We start from the raw sequence: 26,826 nt of genomic DNA on the forward strand, positions 1-26,826 counted from the left end.
TGAGACTACCAGGCATGTAGTTTTTCAAAACCTGCAGTCGTTAAATTGATAAAAATTATCTGGTGCTGTTCATAACATGGACTACATTTTGTGGCTGTTGGTTTTTTTGTTGTTGTCTAACAGGTGGTTGCTCTTTTCCAATGACTATCGAAGCAAAACATCTGTGCAAGCTGTAGCTGGGTCGGAAATTGGCACCACCCCCGGGTCTTGGAGTCAGGGGAGGCTGCGACATGGTGCAAGGCCATAAATATGAGAGAGAAAGCAAAAAAAAAAAAGGGTTGAAGTTAGAGTAATGTGAGGGGAATAAAAGACATATTCATGGAGTGTACGGGGTTTGAGGGGCGTGGGTGGAGTGATGGAATGGTTGGGAGAGGTGGGTGGAGTGATGGAATGGTTGGGAGAGGTGGGTGGAGGGATGGAATGGTTGGGGGAGGTGGGTGGAGGGATGAAATGGTTGGAGGGCATGGGTGGAGTGATGGAATGGTTGGGGGGATGGAATGGTTGGGGGAGGTGGGTGGAGTGATGGAATGGTTGGGGGAGGTGGGTGGAGGGATGTAATGGTTGGGGGGGAATGGGTGGAGGGATGGAATGGTTGGGGGAATGTGTGGAGGGATGGAATGGTTGGGGGAATGTGTGGAGGGATGGAATGGTTGGGGGAGGTGGGTGGAGGGTTGGAACGGTTGGGGGAGGTGGGTGGAGGGATGGAATAGTTGGGGGAGGTGGGTGGATGGATGGAATGGTTGGGGGAGGTGGGTGGAGGGTTGGAACGGTTGGGGGTGGTGGGTGGAGGGATGGAATGGTTGGGGGAGGTGGGTGGATGGATGGAATGGTTGGGGGAGGTGGGTGGATGGATGGAATGGTTGGGGGAGGTGGGTGGAGGGTTGGAACGGTTGGGGGATGTGGGTGGAGGGATGGAATGGTTGGGGGAGGTGGGTGGAGGGATGGAATGGTTGAGGGAGGTGGGTGGAGGGATGGAACGGTTGGGGGAGGTGGGTGGAGGGATGGAATGGTTGGGGGAGGTGGGTGGAGGGATGGAATGGTTGGAGGGCATGGGTGGAGTGATGGAATGGTTGGGGGGATGGAATGGTTGGGGGAGGTGGGTGGAGGGATGGAATGGTTGGAGGGCATGGGTGGAGTGATGGAATGGTTGGGGGGATGGAATGGTTGGGGGAGGTGAGTGGAGGGATGGAATGGTTGGGGGAGGTGGGTGGAGGGATGGAATGGTTGGAGGGCATGGGTGGAGTGATGGAATGGTTGGGGGGATGGAATGGTTGGGGGAGGTGGGTGGAGGGATGGAATGGTTGGGGGAGGTGGGTGGAGGGATGGAATGGTTGGAGGGCATGGGTGGAGTGATGGAATGGTTGGGGGGATGGAATGGTTGGGGGAGGTGGGTGGAGGGATGGAATGGTTGGGGGAGGTGGGTGGAGGGATGGAATGGTTGGAGGGCATGGGTGGAGTGATGGAATGGTTGGGGGGATGGAATGGTTGGGGGAGGTGGGTGGAGGGATGGAATGGTTGGGGGAGGTGGGTGGAGGGATGGAATGGTTGGGGGAGGTGGGTGGAGTGATGGAATGGTTGGGGGAGGTGGGTGGAGGGATGGAATGGTTGGGGGGAATGGGTGGAGGGATGGAATGGTTGGGGGAATGTGTGGAGGGATGGAATGGTTGGGGGGATGGAATGGTTGGGGGAGGTGGATGGAGGGATGGAACGGTTGGAGGAGGTGGGTGGAGGGATGGAACGGTTGGGGGAGGTGGGTGGAGGGTTGGAACGGTTGGGGGAGGTGGGTGGAGGGATGGAATAGTTGGGGGAGGTGGGTGGATGGATGGAATGGTTGGGGGAGGTGGGTGGAGGGTTGGAACGGTTGGGGGATGTGGGTGGAGGGATGGAATGGTTGGGGGAGGTGGGTGGAGGGATGGAATGGTTGGGGGAGGTGGGTGGAGGGTTGGAATGGTTGGGGGGAATAGGTGGAGGGATGGAATGGTTGGGGGAGGTGGGTGGATGGATGGAATAGTTGGGGGAGGTGGATGGAGGGATGGAATGCTTGGGGGAGATGGGTGGAGGGATGGAATGGTTGGGGGGAATGGGTGGAGGGATGGAATGGTTGGGGGAGGTGGGTGGCGGGATGGAATGGTTGGGGGAGGTTGGTGGCGGGATGGAATGGTTGGGGGAGGTGTGTGGAGGGATGGAATGGTTGGGGGAGGTGGGTGGAGGGATGGAATGGTTGGGGGGAATGGGTGGAGGGATGGAATGGTTGGGGGAAGTGGGTGGAGGGATGGAATGATTGGGGGAGGTGGGGGGAGGGATGGAATGGTTGGGGGAGGTGGGTGGAGGGATGGAATGGTTGGGGGAGGTGGGTGGAGGGATGGAATGGTTGGGGGAGGTGGGTGGAGGGATGGAATGGTTGGGGGAGGTGGGTGGAGGGATGGAATGGTTGGGGGGATGGAATGGTTGGGGGAGGTGGGTGGAGGGATGGAATGGTTGGAGGGCATGGGTGGAGTGATGGAATGGTTGGGGGGATGGAATGGTTGGGGGAGGTGGGTGGAGGGATGGAATGGTTGGGGGAGGTGGGTGGAGTGATGGAATGGTTGGGGGAGGTGGGTGGAGGGATGGAATGGTTGGGGGGAATGGGTGGAGGGATGGAATGGTTGGGGGGAATGGGTGGAGGGATGGAATGGTTGGGGGAATGTGTGGAGGGATGGAATGGTTGGGGGGATGGAATGGTTGGGGGAGGTGGGTGGAGGGATGGAACGGTTGGGGGAGGTGGGTGGAGGGATGGAACGGTTGGGGGAGGTGGGTGGAGGGATGGAACGGTTGGGGGAGGTGGGTGGAGGGATGGAACGGTTGGGGGAGGTGGGTGGAGTGATGGAATGGTTGGGGGAGGTGGGTGGAGGGATGGAATGGTTGGGGGGAATGGGTGGAGGGATGGAATGGTTGGGGGAATGTGTGGAGGGATGGAATGGTTGGGGGGATGGAATGGTTGGAGGGATGGAACGGTTGGGGGAGGTGGGTGGAGGGATGGAACGGTTGGGGGAGGTGGGTGGAGGGTTGGAACGGTTGGGGGAGGTGGGTGGAGGGATGGAATAGTTGGGGGAGGTGGGTGGATGGATGGAATGGTTGGGGGAGGTGGGTGGAGGTTTGGAACGGTTGGGGGATGTGGGTGGAGGGATGGAATGGTTGGGGGAGGTGGGTGGAGGGATGGAATGGTTGGGGGAGGTGGGTGGAGGGTTGGAATGGTTGGGGGACGTGGGTGGAGGGTTGGAATGGTTGGGGGACGTGGGTGGAGGGTTGTAACGGTTGGGGTATGTGGGTGGAGGGATGGAATGGTTGGGGGAGGTGGGTGGAGGGATGGAATGGTTGGGCGGAATAGGTGGAGGGATGGAATGGTTGGGGGAGGTGGGTGGATGGATGGAATGGTTGGGGGAGCTGGATGGAGGGATGGAATGGTTGGGGGAGGTGGGTGGAGGGATGGAATGGTTGGGGGGAATGGGTGGAGGGATGGAATGGTTGGGGGAGGTGGGTGGTGGGATGGAATGGTTGGGGGAGGTTGGTGGCGGGATGGAATGGTTGGGGGAGGTGGGTGGCGGGATGGAATGGTTGGGGGGAATGGGTGGAGGGATGGAATGGTTGGGGGAAGTGGGTGGAGGGATGGAATGATTGGGGGAGGTGTGTGGAGGGATGGAATGGTTGGGGGAGGTGGGTGGCGGGATGGAATGGTTGGGGGGAATGGGTGGAGGGATGGAATGGTTGGGGGAAGTGGGTGGAGGGATGGAATGATTGGGGGAGGTGGGTGGAGGGATGGAATGGTTGGGGGAGGTGGGTGCAGGAATGAGAATGGAATAGTTGGGGGAGGTGGGTGCAGGAATGAGAATGGAATGGTTGGGGGAGGTGGGTGCAGGAATGAGAATGGAATGGTTGGGGGAGGTGGGTGCAGGAATGAGAATGGAATGGTTGGGGGAGGTGGGTCGAGAGATGGAATGGTTGGGGGAGGTGGGTGCAGGAATGAGGATGGAATGGTTGGGGGAGGTGGGTCGAGGGATGGAATGGTTGGGGGAGGTGGGTGCAGGAATGAGGATGGAATGGTTGGGAGCATTGTTGGGATTTTGAGAGAGGGAGGGATCGAAATTCCACCATATATTGTACCTAACTGGATTGGACTCAAACTTGCGCTGCTGCACATATCGTGTTTTCTTTGCAACAGAAGTCTCTCAACCCTGTTATAATTTGTTTTTTTGGGATATGAAAGTTTGCGAATTGAAGGCAACGCACTCTGACCACGTAACACAACAAAGCAGAACAAAGACCCCGTCACTGCACGCCACGGGTAATTCTAAAAGTACGAGCGAACGCTCAAACACGAAGCACAAGCCGAGTTGGATTCCCAAACTCCAGAGGGCATTCCCAGCGCGCAACTCGCGTGTCTCACCAATCGTGTCCAAGGTGTCGTTGGACGCCGTACGCGACGTGTACACGGCCATGCAGACGTCCGTTTTCACCTCCCAAACACCGTTTAACTATCTCTCCCGCAGACTTTACCCAGGCAACACAGAACTTGTCCACGCCTCCACAAACCGCAAACTCAAAATGACGTCATATCACGGTAACCAGGGGGTGGGGCGTCAGGCGAAGGGGTGGAGCCAAAATTATTATTTAACTTATTTTCAGTACTTTTAATCTTCTGCATCGATGCACCTGGGTTTAGGGTGTAAGTACCTGCGAGGTGCCGAACTTTTAAAATGCATTTTTAACCGATTGTGAGTTAATGACGTCTTCTCTGAACTTTGTCTGCATTGTCCTTTCTTATTAAATTTGTTTAATTTTTAACTTCTAAATGAATCCCAGACTTGTGGAGGAGCTTGTACATAAATCGCAAGGTACATATGAGCTATGAACCTGGGTTGCACACAACGTGAGCCAGGTGTTCAATTGGGACAGCAATGGGCGTTTCCACGTGCGGTTCATGACGAGGTGCGCAACGGTAATTATCTTGCCATTGATGATGCAACGCCGGAACTACGTCTTTGTGAATTTCCATATTTACTTACTGTTCCTCCCCGTGAGAAATACGTGAATTTATGACGCAACACCAGGCATGACATGACGTGCCACGGTGCCGGCAAGCTTCACCTTTTTCAGCAGGTGCAGTATTACCTATTGGCTACAGGTAGAGTCCCTGTATAGGGACTCGAGCTACAGGTAACGTGGTGATCACGTGGTGACTTCGTCGTGACGGCTTCAAAACAATTAACATGGCCAATGTCTGTACCACGTGATAAGGGGTATAAATTTGTTCATCAAGGTTTTTGGGTAATACATTTATTACGTACGCAAATAAGGTGGGACGTAATGATCCCTCCCCTCTTTGTCCTCGCATGCTCCGTTTAAGTACCTTCCCATATTATCTCACCCAGTCACACCTCTATAGTGCAGCGGCATAGCAAAAATTTAAGAAGAATTGTGCATTTTGTGATGGAAGCACCAAATTTGGCACAATGATAGAATGTTATATTTAGAACATTTTCAGATATGGAACCACTTTGAAATTCACCCAAGGTCGCCGCCATATTGGATTTCAAAATGGCGGCTTTAAAAATCTGTAACCCTTAGGGGGGGTGGCGGAAACAAATCCTACAGGCACAATTATTGCCCCATTCACCCTATATCTTTTCTAACATCAGTAGACACATTACAGCGGCGATTCTGAGCTCAAGGGAACATCTAGGGGTCTGGGGAGTGAAAAATTTGAAAATTTCGGCCAAAAATACCCCTAAAAGAGGTCATTTGGTGTCAAATTTCAGGGGGGGTCGTGTATTGTCCTGTAGATAAAACATGCTGGTCCGTTGATTAACCCCTAATTAAACGACTTTTTTGTTTGCTCCATCCAGGTTTCAATCATGTCGAAGCAGTTCAAGTTAGTTCATGTTACCAAGCATGTAACTTCAACGCCAAAGACGCCACTGGACTGGGAACTCTGTGTTCTGTGTCAAGTTGATATAGGAGAGTCCCTACAGTGTCCTGCTGTCACGAAAAGAACTGATGCAGGTGCTGGATACAAGACACTTGAAGACAATCTATCAGCATTCAATAAACTAGGCAAGCTGCCACAAGACGTGGACTTGCAACGACTGGATGAAGGCCAAGGGATAGCTGCCACTCTAGCTGCCCACCAAGCCAAGTGGCACAAGTCATGCAGGGTGAAATATAACACTACCAAGCTACAGCGGGTACAGAAGAGAAGTCATTCAGAGGGAAGCCCTATCCCCAGTACAATCACAGATAAGTACAAGCTTACTAGGTCTCAGGCAGCTTGTGTTGATAGCATATGCGACAATTTGTGCTTCTTCTGCCAGCAAGAGCTTGGTTTGGAGTTTCATCAAGCAGCGACATTGGAACTAGATAAACACGTTCGCAAGGCTGCAGAGTTTCTTCAGGATACCACTTTGTTAGCCCAACGGAGTGCTGGGGACATGGTCGCAAGAGAGGCCAAGTACCATAAGAAATGTTTGACATCCCTATACAACCGTGTGAGGGCAGCAAAAAAGCTTGCTGAGCAAAGCCAGAGCACGGTAGATGTCATTTCAGCAATAGTCCTTGCTGAACTGGTAACGTACATAGAGGAAACTGCTAAAGAAGAAGACACTGCTCCTGTATTCAAGATGGCAGACCTCACCAAGCTCTACACAATGAGAATGGAACAGTTCGGAGTTGTGCTGGAAACACGAGTCCATACAACCAGACTCAAGGAGCGTATCCTGGCACACTTCCCTGATCTGCAGGAGCACAGGCAGGGAAGAGATGTCCTGCTGGTGTTTCAGGAAGACATTGGCAGTGCATTAGCCAAGGCATGTCAACATGATATTGACAGTGATGTTGTGCACCTGGCACGAGCTGCAGGGATTATAAGGAAGGATATGTTCCAGTCATCTCAGCCTTTCAATGGGTCCTTCTCAAACAAATGTCAAGAAGAGTCTGTGCCACAACTGCTGCTGACAATGGTCTCCATGATTTTAGAGGGCGCAGGCATCAAAGATCAGGCATGTCAGTCATCGGCATCGGCGTCTGTGACAATAGCTCAACTTCTCAAATACAACAGTGTGAAGCATGAGAGGAGAGGTGCAGGCACAGACGTACGACACAGCATTAGTCAAGAGACTCCTTTGCCAATATATCTTGGCTTGATGCTTCAAGCCCATACGAGAAAGAGGGAACTGGTTGACACATTATCTGGACTAGGGATCAGCATTGCCTATGATAGAGTGCTACGGATCTCTGCAGAGCTGGGCAACGGGGTCTGTCAGTGCTTTCGGGCGGAGAAGGTGGTCTGTCCCCCAAAGCTCCGCGGTGGAGTGTTCACCACATCAGCTGTGGATAATATAGACCACAATCCCAGTTCTACGACAGCACACGACTCCTTCCACGGAACTGGTATTTCATTGATACAACATCCAGACTATGACAATCAAGGCACAGACCGAGGTATTGTCATCATCGGGGGTGTCTCAAATGTCAAGACTGTGGAGGACCTTCCACGGTATTACACAGATGTACAACCAGTTAGTTCACTTGCCAAAAGCCACCCTGTACCAGCTGGAACCCAGGCGTTGCTGCAGAGGAATCCTGCACAAGCTGAACTGGATAAAGAGAAGAGGTGGCTCCAGACTGTGAAGGATGCATGTGACAGTGGTGACACACAGAATCCAGGAAACATTTCTTGGGCTGCACATCACGCAGAGAACCAATCGGCCAAGGATACTAGTATCACAGTCACACCCACTGCCTTGCTTCCCCTCTTCCATGACCAAGCCCACTCAGTGCCAATGATCCGCCATGCCATGGATGTCGTGAAAGCAGCGATCAATGAGCTAAACCCTGGACAGATACCCGTCGTCACACTGGACCAACCACTTTATGCGATCGCCAAGCAGGTGCAATGGAACTGGCCAGACACACATGGTGAAGATCTCTTTGTGGTCATGCTGGGTGGTCTACACACAGAGATGGCAGCTTTGAAGACAGCAGGAGACTGGCTGCAAGACAGCGGTTGGACACAGGCATTGGTTCAGGCAGAGATAGCAACAGCTGGCACAGCAGACTCCTTCTTGCGTGCAGCTCACGTCAGCCGTACAAGACGCGCCCACCAAGTAACTGTTGCTGCCCTACACATACTGCAGCATCGTGCATATGACATATACAACGAAAGAGCAACTGCAAGAGATGAGGAACCATTGGAGTTCGAGGCATGGTGTGACCAGAGAGCAGCGGCATGTCCACAGTTTCAGTACTGGGCCACTGTGGACATTACCAGGGTGGACATTGTTGGGGACAGTCTCTTGTCCCACACTGCTATCTCCCATCACCATGCGACTGGGGGTGGGTGGACAATGACGGACAGTTCGATCCTCTGTGGACAACACTACCAGAAGCTGCCAAATCCTGCTATGAACTCATCTGTTGTGGGTGCGAAAACGGTTGCAGTGGGAGATGCAAGTGCAAGAAAGCAGCTCTGAAATGCACAGCACTGTGTGCCTGTGATGGTGACTGCTCACATTGAGTTGGAACTGTGACACTTGGCATGACTTGATGCAATACGCTCGCTAGTTCTCTTGCTGAACGTGTGTATACAATGTCAACGTAATATGGGATTATCAGTTGCTTATATGCATTAAAACATATTTCAATACAACCATTCAATTCATTGACCTCAGAAATGTACATCTAGACACCAGAATCAAGTATCTAGCTGGCATAGAACCAGAGATATCGGTCAGCAGATTTTCGGAAGCCGCCATCTTGGAATCCAATATGGCGTCAGTAAATCAACTTCTAAGTAGAACCATTCAATTCCTTGACCTCAAGTTTGTACATGCAGACACTAAAATCAAGGCTGTAGCTGGTATAGAACCAGAAATATTTGTAATTAAAGATTTTTAAGCCGCCATTTTGAAATCCAATATGGCGGCCACATTGGGGTGAATTCCAAAGTGGTTCCATATCTGAAAATGTTCTCCATATAATATTCTATCATTCTGCCAAATTTGGTGCTTCCATCACAAAATGCACAATTGGTTTGCTATGCCGCTGCACTACTATATCCTCGTATTAAAACTTCATTACATTTCCTTTCAATCCCGACAACATTTATGAGCTGTGGGTGCAGCATCAAGGAGTGTACACAGTTTTCTTTCAACAAGAATGTAAGAATACTTACTAATTATTACCGAAGCGATTCTTCACAATTGAGAGACAGGGCCAAACACGATATATTGTACGATATCTTAAAAAGTTGTAGACGAATTCGGACGAAACTTGGTGAGCAGGTTGGATGTGTGACATGGAAGGAAAGATTCGAATCCGGATCCAGATTCGAGATTTTTTTTAATTTTTAAAGTGACTCTTCACCATTGAGAGATGGTGCCAAAAGCTAGACATAGCAGGATATCTCAAAAAGTTATGGATGAATTCGGACGAAACTTGGTGTACCAGGTGGTTAGGTGACAAGAACAAGCTGATTAGATTTTGAACCAGATGTATATCAGCCGATCAGTGGGATATATATATTGTTGCGGTTTTGAGAATCCTACACTAGTAAATACTGTAAATAACAACTTGTAAATATTACCTTTGTAACGTTAAAAGGTCGCACCCTAGTTAGGCCACGAGCAACATGTAGCAAACCATAGGCTTCTTCTTTAGTTATTTCATTCGTATGTGTTTCAGGTAAGGATTTGTTCCCAATAGTTTGACTCTGCGTTGTATTGATCAAATAACCTAGGCCCCTTTTCAAATTCCCATTCCTATTCATTTTGCAGCTTTACCCTCTCCAAATTGTATGGCGCGCCTCTGCCAGCAGCGTTCGCTGCCTTTGAGCTGAAGCTCGCCCCAAGCCGCCATAAGCCACGTGGCAGAGTGGGAGAAGAAGGGAGGAGCGGCCAGGAACATAGGCGTGGCCCCATCAACACGTCACGAGGGGAGGTACCGATGAACCCTCGTGACCAATCCAGGCCGAGGCATGTTCACCGGTAGGCGTAGTGAAGCGGACGCGGCTTGATACGCGAGGCAGGTAATAAAAGCGCCGCCGCGAACTACTTCAAGTCAGTTCTGTCTGGAGGGACGGTCTTCTGTTTAAGATTCACCAGTTAGGCATCAGGGGCAGACTTTTCTGGTGGGTCCGTGATTTCCTGTCTGACAGATCTTTTCAAGTGCGTGTTGGTGCTGCTCTGTCCTCCGTGTTTCTCACTAAAAAGGGTATTCCTCAGGGTAGTTGTATTAGTCCCACCCTTTTCAACATAATGATAAATGATGTTGCCTCTCTTGCAGGGGTGCGGGGCAATTTGTCTTTGTTTGCCGATGATATAGCTATCTGGGTTCGGGGCAGGAACTGTGCGTTCATCTCCAATCGCCTTCAGGCTGATGTTGTCAGTATTGAGCAGTGGGCTGCAAAATGGGGTTTTGCCATCTCTGGGCCTAAGTCTAAGCTTGGAATGTTTACTCTCAAGAGAAAGGTTGAGGACGTCAGATTAACAGTCAATGGCATGGCCCTAAAAGTCTCTCCGGTGGTCCCCTTTTTGGGGGTGATCTTTGATAAGGGCTTAACCTGGAATGCCCATTGTGCCAAACTTGTAGCTAAGTGCTCGAAGGGTCTCAACCTTCTCCGTTGTATCTCGGGTACTTATTGGGGTGCCCACCAGGATAGCCTCCTTATCTTGTACAGAGCTCTAATACGTTCGCACTTTGATTACGGGTGTCAAGCCTTTTGGGACATGTCCCTGTCCATCCGGAGGAGGTTGGAAGGAGTTCAGTCCAAAGCTCTCCGCATATGTCTTGGTGCCTTTAAAAGCTCTCCAGTGAGCGCTCTCCTGGTTGAAGCGGGTGAGCTGCCTTTGTCACTTCGATGGGAAGTGTCTATTCTCAAATACTGGTCCAAATGCATTTCCTTCGTGGTAAATGATCCTGGCAGTTCTCTGTTCCTGGATTGCTGGGAGTATCATGCTCTCGGTAATCTCCGTCGGCTTCCCCCTTTTGGTCTCAAGTGTGTTAGGGTGGTTAAAGGGTTGGGGTTGGACCTCCCCCCGGTTAACACAGCCAATAAAGTGTCCCTATGGCCGCCTTGGACCCTCGTGGTTCCAAGAATTCACTTGGATTTACAGAGTATGACAGACAGGGACAATCCCGTCGCGACAAGTAACATGGCTTTGGAATTCATTCACAAGTTCTGGAGTCAATCTCTCCATGCTTATACAGATGGCTCCAAAGATCCGGGTCTTGGCCGTACTGCGGCTGCCTTCTGCATCCCTGATGTGAAGGTGACCAAAGCTTTCAGGCTTTCAGACCACCTGTCGGTATTTTCGGCAGAACTTTATGCAATCGTTTTGGCTCTTGAATGGATTATAGACTTTTATCCCCTCAGCATGGTCATATTTTCCGACTCCCTCTCGGCTCTGATAGCGCTTGGGTCGTTCCAGCCTGGCAGTAGGAACGAATTGGTTCCTGAGGTAATTCATCTCGTAAGTTTGACCCGTCGATCTATGCTGGGTCCCGGCCCATGTGGGCATTGCAGGCAACGAAGTGTGTGATCAGGCGGCCAAACGCGCCCTAGAACTGGATTTCAAAACCCCGGTTCCGCTCGGCCAGGCAGACCTCTCTAATTTAATTAAACAGAAAATTAATGTTATATGGCAAAGTCAGTGGGACTCCCCTAAGGGGAGGTGGTGTCGCAAGGTGCATCCATCAATCGTGTCCTTGGGGTCGTCTCCCCGGCTCCCTCTCAGGGAGCAGTCTATCTTATCTCGACTTAGAATTGGACATTGTTTTCTCAATTTTTATCTTCACAGGATCGGGTGCCATCCCTCGGGGTGGTGCGATCGGTGTAAGGTTCCCGAAGATCTGGACCATGTTTTTTCCTTTTGTCCGCATTATAATAATGCTAGATCTCGTCTTCAGCTTTCTGTCCGCGGAATGGGGATCACGTGGTCAGGTCTGCCGGAAGCCTTTTGCTGGCTGGATCTGAAACATCTTGGGTTTTGTAGATCAGTTTTAAAGTTTATCAAAGAGACGGGGTTAGCAGTGTGAGGCTCTAGTTTTTCTCGTGTTAACCTCCTGGTTGGTTTGTTTGGATGTTAGGGTGTGTGGCGTATATAGAGCCTCGCGGCTCTGAAAGCACCATTAAACCTCAAAAAAGAAGAAGTAGACTTCAAGTCAGAGCAGATGTGGGGGAGATCGAGAGAGGAGAGAAGATCAGCAGATGATCGGCAAACTTTAGAGAACAGCGCAGAGGCAGCGAATGATAAGAACATTGCGTGGAGGATCGCTTGGGACGATCATGTGATACGAACTGCCGTGTGGTTTTGAGAGCATTCGGCACGCCAGACGTAAGCAGGATTCCAGCCCCTCGCATATCGTAAGGTCCGGTCGCGCGCCAACGAGACGCGAAGCTGCCTGCCATTCTTCGCCCGCGAACCCGGAGCCTGGATCATCCCATCGCCTGGAACCATCTGCCTGGACCTTCCTCCCCTACCAGCTACCATTCCGTGTGAGTCTGTCTGTTTGTCCTGGGGTCGTGATAAGTTAAGACTGTTTAAATAAGCTTGCCCTCTGTCCTTTTATTTCCTTCTTCTTGTATATTCCCTTCTTTCGTTTCCTCTTGTAGTTAGTGAATAAACCATATTTGTTCTTCCTTCACCCTTCTTATTCTTTGGTTCCTCTCATCCAGTCGCTTTAGTCTTTTCCCAATTGAGTACCTGTGGCACGATTTGACCAACCGCTTTTAGCCGGTTTAGTCCTTTTGTTAACGGCTCGGATCGTGGATTGCTAAACCGCTCGGCAATTACCATCATATCCGTGGTTCGAGCGGGGACTCATCTCCCTGCTTTGCAGAGAGATTGGTGAAGGTATTTGGGAAACCCTTGACCAATCGCCCTGGCCAATCTCATCCCGCAAAGGAGCGGGATAGTTCCAGGACCAGAGACGGCCAGCTTAACAAGACAAGGGGATTAACCCCCCCCCCCCCTTTGCTAACGGGAGTGCCGTACTCCGAGATCCGTAACAATTGGTGTCAGGAGTGGGATTTAGAACCTGGGACTAAATTTATTTAGACCAAATTCTGGACACAAATTGTGCTATTGGCCATAACAATTGGTGTCGGGGAGTGGGATTGGACCCCAACCAAATTTTAATCCATTGAAAAAAATTTGGTCGAAATTACGAGCGGCCAAAATTTATTATTTAACAACCAAATTTATATAGTGCCATGGATGGTCAAGGCGGTCGGATGCCGGTGGGGGAGATAGAAGAGGGGTTAGAGTCAACCCAGGACCCCAGGGAACAATTGGGAGTAATGGAAGAGGAGGTTGAAGAAGGTGTGGTAGAGGGGGTTGCAGGCGCACAAGATGGCGGCACCTTGCACGAGGTTACAGGAGCACAAAATGGCGCCTCGCACACGGCGGCGAGAGCCGAGCCCGCAGCACCAATGGGCTGGGTCCATTTTCTGGCACAAATGAGGGCCTCTATGGAAGAGTCAATGTATAATTGGAAAAAGGACGCCATCTCAGACGAATCCGGGTGTGATCTGGAAAAATTGAGGGAGGAATCCAGGTGTGAAGTGGAAAAACGGATAGCAGAGGCAAGAAGGGATAATACAAAAATGATGGAGGACATGAGGCGCAAGTCGGGCGAAAAGGTCGCGGTGGTACGCGACGAGGTAGCGCGACTTGAGGAACGCACGGAGAGCGAGGTTGAGCAAAGGGTAGCCAAGTTGACCAGGGCTATAAGGGACGAGACGCGGGGTGTAGAAAAGCCGACGGCCGTCAAATTGGATAAAAAAATGTCGGGAGCGCCGGGGAAGGTTGAATTGGAAGACGAAATTTTATGGGCACCGACGGTCGAGGTAGAACAGAGCGCAGTTAAAATGATGGGTATAGAAATCGCGATCCGGGGTATGGGGAAGCCGGCGACCGCCGAAGTAGAGAAGATTTTATTAGCGCCCGCGGTCGTCGAGCTGAACAAAGGAGTTAAAACCGAACCAATAGTGGAAATTGGGATTAAGCAGACGCCGGACTTAGAAAACCACTCGCGGGAGGAAAAGATGGAAATTGTGCAAAGTCCGTGTCCACATCGTGATGCCGTGCTTAACCCGAATAAGGATTTGCAGGTGGTGTTGGAGCGAGGAGGAAGAAGCGCCCAGGTGAGTCGGGCTGTATGTTGTGCTAGGAGGTTTTGCAGGAAAGTGTTTGTCGCGAAAGGAATGTTCGCGCACTTGGGATTCCAGCGTAACCCGGGCGCTTGTAAAAGGTCCGTGGTGCGCTGTGTGAATGGCAATGGCGCGCGTGTGAGGAAAAGGTGTGTGAAGGTGAACGGCGCACGTGTACGAATGGCGTCGGAGCGCGAGTGTGATACCGAGTGCGAGAGTGAATGCACATCAGAGTGTGGAAGTGGAACGACGAGTGATACAGAGAGTGAGATGGATGAGGAGCGGGTGCGAGGATGCACATTTGGAATGGTTGAGCGTGTGCGAGGAGGCACACCTGAGATGGTCGTGGAGCACGTGATGGGGAGTGTTACAGGGGATATAACGGAAGAGTGCACACCCGTGGTGGTTACGGAGTACGTAACGGGGGAGAGTGCACGCGAGAAGTGTGCAAACGACGAGTGTGCACCAAGGTGTGTTGAGGAGTGTGTGAACAGCGAGTGGTGTGTAACAGAGAGTGCGGTGGAGGAATTGACGGAGTGTATGGGATGTATGAGCAAAGAACGGAACGAGTGGTGTGAGCATGTACGGGGAGCATCGACGTTAACCGGGGCAGTGTTTAGGCCGACGTATAGCCGACGCGAGCTCCCGGCCCGTGCCGGGCAGTGGGTGCTGCGGGAGCCGGCGGGGATCGGTGTTGCGTCGCTCCTGCTCGGAGCGTCGTGCACGATTCGGGCCGGGCCCCGCCCTGCACGGTCGAGTCCGCGCTTTGCCAGGCAAAGCGGGCGGCCCGGTTCGAGGGGAGGTAGGAGGGGTCGGAGTGGCGCCCCCTTGTGGTGGCGGCGTTCCACCCGGGCAAGGCTGGGCCATCGCGCTTGGGAGCGCAAGGCCCCGTGCCGGGATGGTGCTTGGAGCCTTGGCCCGAGCAAACCTCCTCCCCTGAACCGAATGCCGGACGGACCCAACCGCAGGAGACCAAACCACCAGTATTCATTGCTCGGCTTTGCGAAGCCGAGCTTTAATGATGTAACGACGCACCGAGGCTCGTAGTTTAATGGACTGATGGTGGTAGTGATAGTGATGGCGAATGGTAGTTTTACCATTCGCCTCACATCTTCTTGGGGGCAAAGGAGCAATAGGATTTATGGGGTATGGCTGTGAAAACTAGCCCGGGAGGGTTAGGTTATAATGTATAGGGATTTAGAAAGATGACCATAGGTAACTGTAGATTTAAGTATCGACATCATACCTGTAGAGGGGACATAGCAGATTAGTGGATTATAATGACGAGGGAGTGCAATAGTATAAGGGGCGACTGGGAAGCACGAATCTTAGAAGGGAGTAGTCAGCTTAGATGATGCAGTGTGTGTGTAGGAAGTGATTGAGCAGAGTATTGTGAAAGGTGTGATTGCGTGTTGTATTGAATGAATGCACCTGGAGGGAAGGAGGGTGCAAGTGCCACCAGGTGTGCAGGTGCCACCAGGTGTGCAAGTGAAACCAGGTGTGTGGGCACAAGGTGTGCAAGTGAAAGTGCAGGTGAATGAAGAATGGTTGTATGGGCTGGATGGTATGGAGTAAATGGAGTACGGAATGGATGGTATGGAGTATGGAATGGATGGTGTGGAGTGAGTAGTGTGGAATACGTGGAGTGGAGTGGTTGGTGCGAAAGGAGTGGATGGGGAAGATGGACCCCTTTACAAGTACCCGGGCAGGGTAGGTTAAAAGTAGGTAGTAGGTAAATAAGAGGGAGTAGGTAAATTAAAAGAGGGAGTAGGTAAATTGTGGTTTGATATTGGCATATGTGGTGTGAGTAGTTGCACAGGAGTGTTGTGTTGGGTGCATTAGTGGAACGAGATTGGCTGGGCGTGTGGCCTGTTAGTGTGTGTGATTAAATGGGCCCTCCGCCACTGTTAGTATGTCGGCCAGGTGAGGCCGCAGGTAGGCTCTGGGAGCCAGTAGAGTTCAATGGGGCCCGAGGATCCAGAGGATGGACCCGGGTAGCCCGATGCCAGAGAGGGCGGTAGGGGGTGAGAGCGCCAGAGGGCCTTCCCCAGATAGGTTAGGGTAAGGAGCAGGTAAGCTCAGGAGACAACTGCAGTGGCAGAGGTGTGCAGGTGAGCGGACCTGCTGGGAGTGCCACACGACCCAGCCCGGAAATTGTGCGAGGGCACAGGGAGTAGAATCGGGGGAGTGAGACCCCAAATTGGTGAGCACCACAGTTTGGTCAATGGGAGTTCGGTTTTTAGAACCACATAGAGTAAGATGGCCAATGGTTTGGCAGGGAAAGACCCCGGGTAGTGTAAAGTGTATTAATGTCATTTAGAGGATAGTTACGATTGGAATCTCTTCGCACCATCTACATCCACTCACCAGGGTGACAGGACTCCACACCACCGTTTTTTTGCAAATGTTTGGTATGAAAGACGCATCATGACGTGGATGTGACATTGTGCTTGTGATTCCATCTCTTCCTCCTTAGGAGGGATTGGTGATAAATTGATTGATGGCAAATTTGGTTAGAGGGATTGTTGATGAATTTGGAATTAGGGGAGATATGGGGAAGACAAGACGTAGCGACGAATTTGTAAATTGTGTAAATATGGGGTAAGGGCAAGGGTAGATTAGGTGATGGGGGCGGGGGGGACGTACGGTAGGGACGAGCTTTCTCCGCTGGCTCTCCTGCGCACCTCACCTCTGCATTACCTTGTGCTGATGTGTATGTACCCTTGCGCCCTTGCACCCCGCTAACCCTGCTTGTCTTCCATCCCCACTCATGGACCGTGGTCTTTGTGTGCTGAGGGGAAAGTGTGCAGGTGCCCGCAGTTGTGTGCCCGCACCCTCGCTGCTGCCTGCCTGGACCGGTACCACACTTATGGACCGCACGTTGTTGTGGCCGTGCACCACCATATGGACCACAGGTCTGTGGCCGAGCACCACATTTATGTACCCCACGTTTTGGGGCCTGGCATCACTGCTGGGAATCTTGCTTGCGGACCACGGTCATGGTGGCACCTAAGCCATGCAGGTGGACCACCCTTAGTTGGCCCCTGCTGGCCATAATTAAAAAGTGGGCGCGTTTTGTGCCCTTTTAGTACCAATTAGGCAGCAAGCAAGAAGTCGCCCAGAAACATCGGCAGAGAAGAAGAAGACGTCATCCTTTAATAATAATTGAAATGTGATGACTGTGCACTGGATGGTGCTGACTGTGCATTTTGGTGCTTTTGGTGCTTATTGGTGCTGGTGGTATCGGTGCAGTGCAATGTATGCCTTTCCTCTTATCAAAACAACTTATTTTTGTTTCCCAAAAGACAGGTCCTGGGTTTGCATGTAAATACCAAGTAGTGTCTTTGTAAATAATGCTCTTCACCTTCAATGTGTAGTTTTGAGAATTATTTCCGTGCTTCGGTTATCCTGTGTTTTGTGAATCTGTTAGATTTGTTAGATGGAATGCAATCTATCATTCTAACATCTAACATTGGTTTAGCAATGAATGCATTTGAATGCATTCTAAATGCATTTAGAATGCATTCCATCTAACAGAATCTGTTAGATGGAATGCAACGCAGCAGGCGGGACATACGTAGTTGTTTTAAAAATGTCGCACTCAGGGTGAAGTTAATAGTAGAGGGTTACCACACCTGAGTGTCACATTAAGTTAAAGTTATTTCGGGCCGGGACGGCCCTGGAGGTAATGAGGGTGCCGTGTTGCGGTTTTGAGAATCCTTCACGAGTAAATACTGTAAATAACAACTTGTAAATATTACCTTTGTAACGTTAAAAGGTCGCACCCTAGTTAGGCCACGAGCAACATGTAGCAAACCATAGGCTTCTTCTTTAGTTATTTCATTAGTATGTGTTTCAGGTAAGGATTTGTTCCCAATAGTTTGACTCTGCGTTGTATTAATCAAATAACCTAGGCCCCTACTCAAATTCCCATTCCTATTCATTTTACGGCTTTACCCTCTCCAAATTGTATGGCGCGCCTCTGCCAGCAGCGTTCGCTGCCTTTGAGCTGAAGCTCGCCCCAAGCCGCCATAAGCCATGTGGCAGAGTGGGAGAAGAAGGGAGGAGCGGCCAGGAACATAGGCGTGGCCCCATCAACACGTCACAAGGGGAGGTACCGATGAACGCTCATGACCAATCCGGGCCGAGGCGTGTTCACCGGTAGGCGGAGCGAAGCGGACGCGGCTTGATACGCGACGCAGGTAATAAAAGCGCCGCCGCGAACTACTTCAAGTCAGAGCAGATGCGGGGGAGATCGAGAGAGGAGAGAAGATCGGCAGATGATCGGCAAACTGGAGAGAACAGCGCAGAGGCAGCGAATGATAAGAACATTGTGCGGAGGATCGCTTGGGACGATCGTGTGATATGAACTGCCGTGTGGTTTTGAGAGCGTTCGGCACGCTAGACGTAAGCAGGATTCCAGCCCCTCGCATATGTAAGGTCCGGTCACGCGCCAACGAGACGCGAAGCTGCCTGCCGTTCTTCGCCCGCGGACCCGGAGTCTGGATCATCCCATCGCCTGGAACCATCTGCCTGGACCTTCCTCCCCTACCAGCTACCATTCCGTGTGAGTCTGTCTGTTTGTCCTGGGGTCGTGATAAGTTAAGACTGTTTAAATAAGCATGCCCTATGTCCTTTTATTTTCTTCTTCTTATATATTCCCTTCTTTCGTTTCCTCTTGTAGTTAGTGAATAAACCATATTTGTTCTTCCTTCACCCTTCTTATTCTTTGGTTCCTCTCATCCGGTCGCTTTAGTATTTTCCCAATTGAGTACCTGTGGCACGGTTTGGCCAACTGCTTTTAATCGGGTTTAGTCCTTTTGTTAACGGCTCGGATCGTGGATTGCTAAACCGCTTGGCAATTACCATCATATCCGCGGTTCGAGCGGGGACTCATCTCCCTGCTTTGCGGAGAGATTGGTGAAGGTATTTGGGAAACCTTTGACCAATCACCCTGGCCAATCTCATCCCGCAAAGGAGTGGGATAGTTCTAGGACCGGAGACGGCCAGCTTAACAAGACAGGGGATTAACCCCCCCCCCCCTTTCTAACGGGAGTGCCATACTCCGAGATCCGTAACAATATTATATATGTATTGTCGTGTCCCCTGGGTTAAGACCTTAAGAGGACGAATGACCAAAACGAGCTTAACTCCGAGGCATATACTCTACTTGGCGGTCTTTTTTCGCACGCGCGGGAGGGCTTGAGGCCTTGTCTGATCGAAATCACATGCAGGGGTTATCCAATCCCCACAGAAACGAATATACAGGCACAACACAGAAATGCAATAAATAATGGGTTTAATGAAGATAAATGCAAGAGTAATAAAAACGAAATAAATGGTAAGGTGAAACTAACTTCTAACTCAGGGACCCTCCACATGGACACAGAGACACGAAAAGGGAAGACAAATAAAAGAAAATGTGTTTGTGTGGTGCATTGGCCGGTACTCAGCCTGGCGTCTCCAAACAGCCCTTGAAAGCTTGGTGGTCGTCAAACGGGAGTCACCACATGGGAAGTGCACAAGATGGCCCGCAGTTGTGCCCGTAGCAGCCACCAACCCATGAAGCAGCTGCCAAAATCCCTCCTCCTCTGATTGCCATGATCCACCGGGATCTTACCACTCGCCTCGCTAGCGAGTACAGCTCAAAGTGCAGCCACCTCCGTCAAAGGCACAGGGAGAGTGATATAAAACATGACCGTCCACTATCAAAGCCAGGACCAGAAGAGCAAGATGACACGACAGCTTCTCTTTTCCTTCAGCTCTCGAATCTTCCATGCTGATGTCACACTCTCTCCAATCACTGAGCTCTACTCAATCATCCCATCGCGCCTCCACTAATTACGAAGGCCGGGCGTAGCCTTGTTACGAGTCGATGGGGGCGGAGTCTAATCTCCGTTCGGATGACGTCGAAGCCCGTGAGGCGGGGCTTGCATGCCGATCGGCAAATGTGCTGGGTGTTGGTTAGCTCTAACAGCGTTGTGAGCGAATGAGTCCATTTACAGTGTGATCGTTGTAGTTATTGTAATGGCGTCCCTTTTTGATGCAAAACAACGAAGGGAAAATCCCAGGGCAATTACACACTGGGTTTTATCCTTAAGCCCTACCTAATTAGCATAGCTCCACCCCTCATATGGAGACACATATACGATCTTACCCGGACTGTCGGCCTAACTTAATTTAGATTGAGGTGGGTTCTTCTTCTTCGTGACATACGGAGCATTCTAAACCTACACAATTCTATATTGGCCAAGGTATTTCATCCCCCTACCCCCACAAACATAACAGTATGTATATTTGTGACCAAAACATCGTCTTCTTCTAATATAAATTAAACTGAAAAACAGTCTGTGAGGCGGTGAAGCCTTGTGACTATATATTGTCACATCCGCAGGGTTAAGACCCCTAGGTGGCAGATGACCGAAACGAGCTTTAACTCCGAGGCATACTTCGAACCTTGGCGGGATTGTCTTTGGCATGCGCAGGAAAGGCCCGAAGCCTTATCTGATCGGATGGCCGACACTGGGTTACTCCGACCCCACAAACACAAATAAGGGAGAAGCAAAATCCACAATACAAGAATGAAATGCAAAAATAAATGATTTAATGAAAATAAATGCAAGAGACAAAAATGAAAGGCGAGGTAAAAACTTTAATTCCTAATTGAGACATCTCCATTCAGACTCATATACAAACAAGGGGAAAGATTAAATAAAAATAAATGATGTTCCTGCTGGCCAGCACTTAACTCTGGTCTCAACAAGGGGGGTTGGCGTTCATCGCCTCGAAACCACCGTACGGGAAGTGCACCAACAAATGGCGCTGAAAAGGCCAGCGTGAACAAGCAGCCAACTGGCCCTTCCTCACTTCCACCGCCAAGCGAGACACAGCTTCCCCCTCCCCCAAAAAGCACGACAGTCAACAACACCCCCTCCTCCGATGTTGCAAAACTTCCAAAAGCTCCGACACGTCTCCTCACTAGCGCACGCCCAAGACAACAGTGCCCACTTGACTTGAGAGCCAGAATGAGAGAAAATGCGACTGCCTCCAATGAATGCCAGGACCAGAAGAAGAGACCAAGATGGCGAGATGACTTCTTTTTGATCTCCTAGCTCTTGAATGTTCCACCGCTGATGCCACACTTTGTCCAATCACCGACGTCGCATTATATCAGTCCATCATCACAACCAATCGTCATCTTCTGGGCAGGGCCTCACAGCCTTGCTTGACGCCCAATGACAAAGGTCAAGGTGTGGCCTCCCCATCACGAGTCGTTGGGGTCGGAGTCTAATATCTGTTCGGGAATGTTCGGATAACGTCGGGGTTTACTTGCCGATTGGCAAATGTGCTTGGGTTCTGTTGGCCTTTTATGGCTGTTGTAATGGCAGCCTTTTTGATGAAATAAAAATGAAGGGAAAAATCACAGGGGCAATTACACACTGGGGTTTATTAATCATATGCCCTAGAACTAGGTAACACAAAAGCCACACCCCATATGGTGACATGCAAACACTCTTAACCTAACATATACCCTGCTTATGTACATCAAGAAGGCTTCTTCTCCCTTCGCGTCACACGGTCCATACTAAAACCTACACATTCCTACTTTCTAAGGTATTTCATGCCTACCCCCACAAAAATAACAATATATCTATTAATTACGTACTGTTTGAATGTCGATTGCATCCTGTTTATGAATTATGTACTGTTTGAATGTTGGTTGCATCCTGTTTATTAATTACGTACTGTTTGAATGTCGGTTGCATCCTGTTTATGAATTACGTACTGTTTGAATGTCGGTTGCATCCTGCTTATGAATTACTTACTGTTTGAATGTCGGTTGCATCCTGTTCATTAATTACATACTGTTTGAATGTCGGTTGCATCCTGTTTATTAATTACATACTGTTTGAATGTCAGTTGCATCCTGTCTATCAATTATGTACTGTTTGAATGTCGGTTGTATCCTGTCTATTATTTATGTACTGTTGGAATATGCCCTTTGAAAACTTTGAAAAATAGACCTTTGAAAACCCTTTAAGTCCACCAAGACCCCTAAAGGTCCAAAATACCTTGAAGACCCAAAAGACCCGAAAGAAACAGAGGACCCAAAGACCCAGAAGACACAAAAGACCCTAAAGACCCCGAAGACTCAAAAGGCCTAAAAAGACACAAAGACCCTGATGACCATTAAAGACTATGAAGACCCTTAAGAGCCCAAAGACAAGTAAGATGCTTTAGACCCTTTAGACCAGCTTGGACCCTTGACTATTTAGCACTTCAGACCACTTCGAGCTTTTTAGTTTACAAAACATTACAAATAAATAATATCACTAATATTACAAATTAATTTGTACCAAAAATGTTTGTATTATGATTGGCACAAATCATCACAACACAGCAACTCACATGAAGTCATCTATCTATAATTCCAGTAATCTCTGTGTGTTTGTTTGTACGTTTGTACGTTTGTACGTTTGTCTGTGACCGCTGTTTCTCGACAACTACCGGTCCGATATACTTGAAACTTGCCAGGTATATTGCTGGGGACCCGAGGATGTGCCTTTTCAAGGTTTGAAATTAATCGGACAAGTACTTACCGAGCTATGGCGATTTAGCCGTTCGCCGTTCGCTTTGGCTTTGCGAATGGACCAAACCATTCATGTAAATAGAGGGGGGGGGGGGGGGGGTGTTCTGTGGTCGTTCGCTTTGGCTTTGCGAATGGACCAAACCATTCATGTAAATAGAGGGGGGGGGGTTCTGTGGTCGTTCGCTTTGGCTTTGCGAATGGACCAAACCATTCATGTAAATAGAGGGGGGGGGTTCTGTGGTCGTTGCGAATGGACCAAACCATTCATGTAAATAGAGGGAGGGGGGTTCTGTGGTCGTTACTGCCACGTGGTTTCAAAGTTTTTTTTGTTGTTGTTGTTTGCACGCATGTTTTTTTGCACCCACGTACGGGCACGCCCTAGGATGTTTACACACACACACCCCTACACAAATTTTTTTTTTTTTTTTTTTTTGGCAAGGAACGGGCACCCACGTACGGGCACGTCCTAGCTTATATATAGTACGGGCATGCCCTAGTTATATTCAATTAATACAAGCCCATGCCTCTGTAGTGACATGTGGTGTGGCGAGCGCAGCGAGCCAATCCACACCGGTGTAATTAATAGACCGACTCAAGTTTCAAGTGTATGTAATTAATAGATGTACTGTACTCATTTTTCAATAGTATGTAATTAATAGGCATAGTCGTGTTTCAATGGTATGTAATTAATAGACGTACTGTACCCAGGTTTCAATAGCATGTAATTAATAGGCTTACTCAGGTTTTAATAGTATGTAATTAATAGATGTACTGTACTCATTTTTCAATAGCATGTAATTAATAGACGTACTGTGCCCATGTTTCAATGATATGTATTTAATAGACGTACTCATGTTTCAATAGTACAAGTCTAAGGAAGTCGAAGGTAAGCAGTGTATTGGGGGCATGTCTGCTCTGTAAGGCTGGCAGTTCAACTTTCCAGTCCAGTTTTTGATCAATTTGTATTGATCTTCCATTCCTGCTAGAACTGATATAATTTAAAATAAATTTGTACTCGGTTCCTTTTTATTTATGTTTTTTTTTGTTTGTTTTTTTGTTTTTTGTATACAAGATCGAGGCTCGTGAAAGAGCGAACATTAATCACACAGAAAGACAAACCGACACATAAAACATATATCATCGGGAGCGGTAGACAAGATGGGGAGTGAGGGGGAAGGACACAAACACAACATTTGAGAGCAGGGACCGAGAGACATGGAGACATCGAAAGATCTGTGAGAGGGAGAGGGCTTTGGGGGTGGGGGCATGGGAAGGGGGGGGGGCGGGTGGGAGAGGTATAAAACATATGGACACTGCCAGGACTTCCAGGAAAGAAGTTGGAATTTCAAACAAGGTGGATCTGGGGTGAATTAGCGGGGGTAGAAAAGATCAAGGTTTTGGATGGGGGAAGATAAGAGATGGTGGTGAACAGCTGTTTTAAAGACCTGGAGGGAGGAGTGGGATTGAAGGGAGTGAGGGAGTTTGTTCCAGAGGCGGGAGAAAAGAGGAATGAAAGAGTGAAGGTGAGCAGACAGCCGAGATTTCGGCAGTTTAACCATCAGAGGGTTGCTGGCAGATCTTGTGCGACCTGTAGGAATATTTGGGGGACAGAGCACAGAGAGAGCTGGGGGTGCAAGGCCGGAGAGGAGTCGGAAGAAGACAGAAAGACCACCTACCTGCCTGCGGTGAGTGAGTGAAAGGCCCTCAGAGATAGCTTCATCGCGGGAGATTCCAATAATTCTGAAAGCTTTGGTTTCAACAGCGTGAAGCCGAGCTAGGTGTGAGGCAGGAGCACCAGCCCATAGGGGAGAACAGTATTCCATTGAGCTGCGGATGAAAGCGGATGTTGGATTCTGACTTCTGATTTACAGTAAATATTCAATCAGAGCACAAAATTTATTTGGCAGATCTCCCCCACCAATCCCCCCAGTGCCACCCACCCAATCCACCCTCCACCATTCCCCCATAAGCTCCGATCCACCATCACCACAACTAATCTACACCCACTATTCCCCACTTCCCTCACTCTTGGAGAAAGCAGGCTTCGTCAAAAATGCCTATGCCTCTGCGGTGACGTGCGGTGAGGCACATGAAGCATGCTGATGCACGCTAGTATTTCTAACACAAATTCTAAAAAAAATAATTGCACTTTGACATGGGGTATTATGTGTAAAAACATTGACAATTTTTTTTCTCCAATTTAAACCATTTTGAATTCAGGCTGCAACACAACAATTTGTGTAAAAGTCAAGGGGTGTGAATACTTTCTGAAGGCTCTTTATATATATACATATATATATATATATATATATATATATATATATATAATTATATATATATATATAAACGAGAAGAATGCGACTGTCTCGCCAATATACCTCCGCATAGTCCCACAACAGGTAGATGCCATCATTCACTGTCCTAAAAATAAACAAGTTTGATTTAAAACCCTTCAGATGTTCTCAATTATCACATTTTTACCAGACATGACAGGTTTCACATCGATCAGTGAAGCAGTTTCAGAGAAGGGATTTTTTTAAATATCAGCTTTCAAGCTAATATGCCTGCCATAGCACATGGCATATGATCTTAAAATAAAATTGCATATGTATGGGTAGGGGATCACGTTTGTGAAGTTTTGTGTTGATCGGATAAGGTTCATTTTTCTATCCAAGATGGCTGCCAAACCATGTGACCTACATTATCATTATTTTCAAAATATATGCAACAGTGCTGTTAGATGATATTTGTCGAATTTTGCATCGATAGGGTGAGCGGTTTCAGAGATATAATTATTTAATATTTTCCTTCAATCCAATATGGCTGCCAAACCATGTGACCTATGATGTCATAAATGTAATATTCCAATACAAATGGGTCATAGATCATGTGCATGCAATTTCAGATTTTTAGGATAATTAATTCGATTAAAACATTTTTGGCTGGTATACCACTTCACCTATGATGTCATCATAACATACTTTTGTTCCCCATTGGAAGACCTTGACAATGTGCCAAGTTTCAAATTTTTCCATTCAGCGGTTTCCGAGAAATGCTTTTTTAATTATTTGCTTTTAATCCAAGATGGCTGCCATACCACGTGACCTATGACATCACAATTATCATAAAAACATACTGCATGGGTGTCACTCCTACTCTGAAAGTTTTGTCTCAATCGGACATGTGGTTGCTGCAAAAAACGAGGTTTAGCCCGTACGGACGGAAGGACGGACAACCCGAAAACATAATGCGTCCGGCGACTTTGTCGGTGTAGGCATAAAAGAGAAAAGCAGTTAACCAATGAATATAACTAGTTGCTACTCTCCAATTTGGTACAAACAGTAATTAGCAGTGTCCACCTCAGGTGACATTTTGCTTATGATCCAATCAAGCCAAAGAGAACCAGCTGGTGGACTCGGCTGTTATTTTCTTTTAATCGACTCTCTTCCGGTCACATGCGGTAGCATGGAACCCTTTTTGAGTTGGAATCAAGAAGGCCATGTCATCATCATTGGGTTTCTGCGCGTTCCTGTGCTGTAAATGCCACACAACATGCATTTTAAGGCCATTTTCCCTGCTAGAGCGGGGGTTAGCCTTGCGGTCCCCGTGACAATCTTCTCCATTTTGCCCTATTTTCTGCATCAATGCTCAATGGCTGGATCTGCTTGCTCAATGGCTGGATCTGCTTAACAGAAACTTTCCTCCTTTATGATGTCTCTGATTCCATAGTATCTCTCCCGGGCTACTCCCTCCTCCGGTATGATAGACCTGAGCCTCGTCCTGGAGGCGGGGTTGCTATCTTTATCAAAAACTCTCTTCCTCACTCGCCCTGCACTGCACTCTCTCCACCTCACCCCCAGGAATACCTCTGGCTACGGCTTCCCCTTCGCTCCCACCTCTTGTTCATATGTGTGTTGTACCGTCCACCAAACAGTGATGACTCCATCTACATCTCGCTGTCTGATGATATGGACCAACTTCTATATACTCATCCCAACTCTCTCTTCCTCATATGTGGTGATTTCAACTGTCATCATGCCAGTTGGCTGGGTGT

The 26,826-nt window shown here is 49.1% G+C and overlaps 2 protein-coding genes across 7 annotated transcripts in view; one reads left to right on the plus strand and one right to left on the minus strand.

The window, feature by feature from the left end:
* The window catches only part of TMC7 (transmembrane channel like 7), a 116,430-nt gene that overhangs the window by 70,550 nt on the left and 19,054 nt on the right, over positions 1-26,826 (minus strand). Inside the window, exon 1 of one of the 3 annotated variants that reach the window (XR_013624799.1) lies at positions 4,424-4,572. The exons of 1 other annotated variant lie outside the window; for it this stretch is intronic. Coding sequence is in view for 1 of the 2 variants with exons in the window: in XM_068126262.2 (XP_067982363.1) it covers positions 4,424-4,475 (52 nt within the window). In the remaining variant the exon portion in view is untranslated. Of the gene's footprint in view, positions 1-4,423; positions 4,600-26,826 lie in introns of those variants that run through there. One more of the 3 variants, XM_068126262.2, reaches the window with a different exon arrangement.
* Positions 5,013-26,826, plus strand: part of LOC137433858 (transmembrane channel-like protein 6) — a 95,336-nt gene continuing 73,522 nt past the window's right edge. The window contains exon 1 of one of the 4 annotated variants that reach the window (XM_078786011.1): positions 5,013-5,136. The gene's annotated coding sequence lies outside the window, so the exon portion shown is untranslated. Of the gene's footprint in view, positions 5,137-5,175; positions 5,194-9,096; positions 9,192-26,826 lie in introns of those variants that run through there. The other 3 variants (XM_078786014.1, XM_068126265.2, XM_078786013.1) reach the window with 3 other exon arrangements.

This window comes from Myxine glutinosa, chromosome 10, assembly GCF_964187855.1.
Source record: "Myxine glutinosa chromosome 10, kmMyxGlut1.1, whole genome shotgun sequence".
Lineage (NCBI taxonomy): Eukaryota > Metazoa > Chordata > Myxini > Myxiniformes > Myxinidae > Myxine > Myxine glutinosa.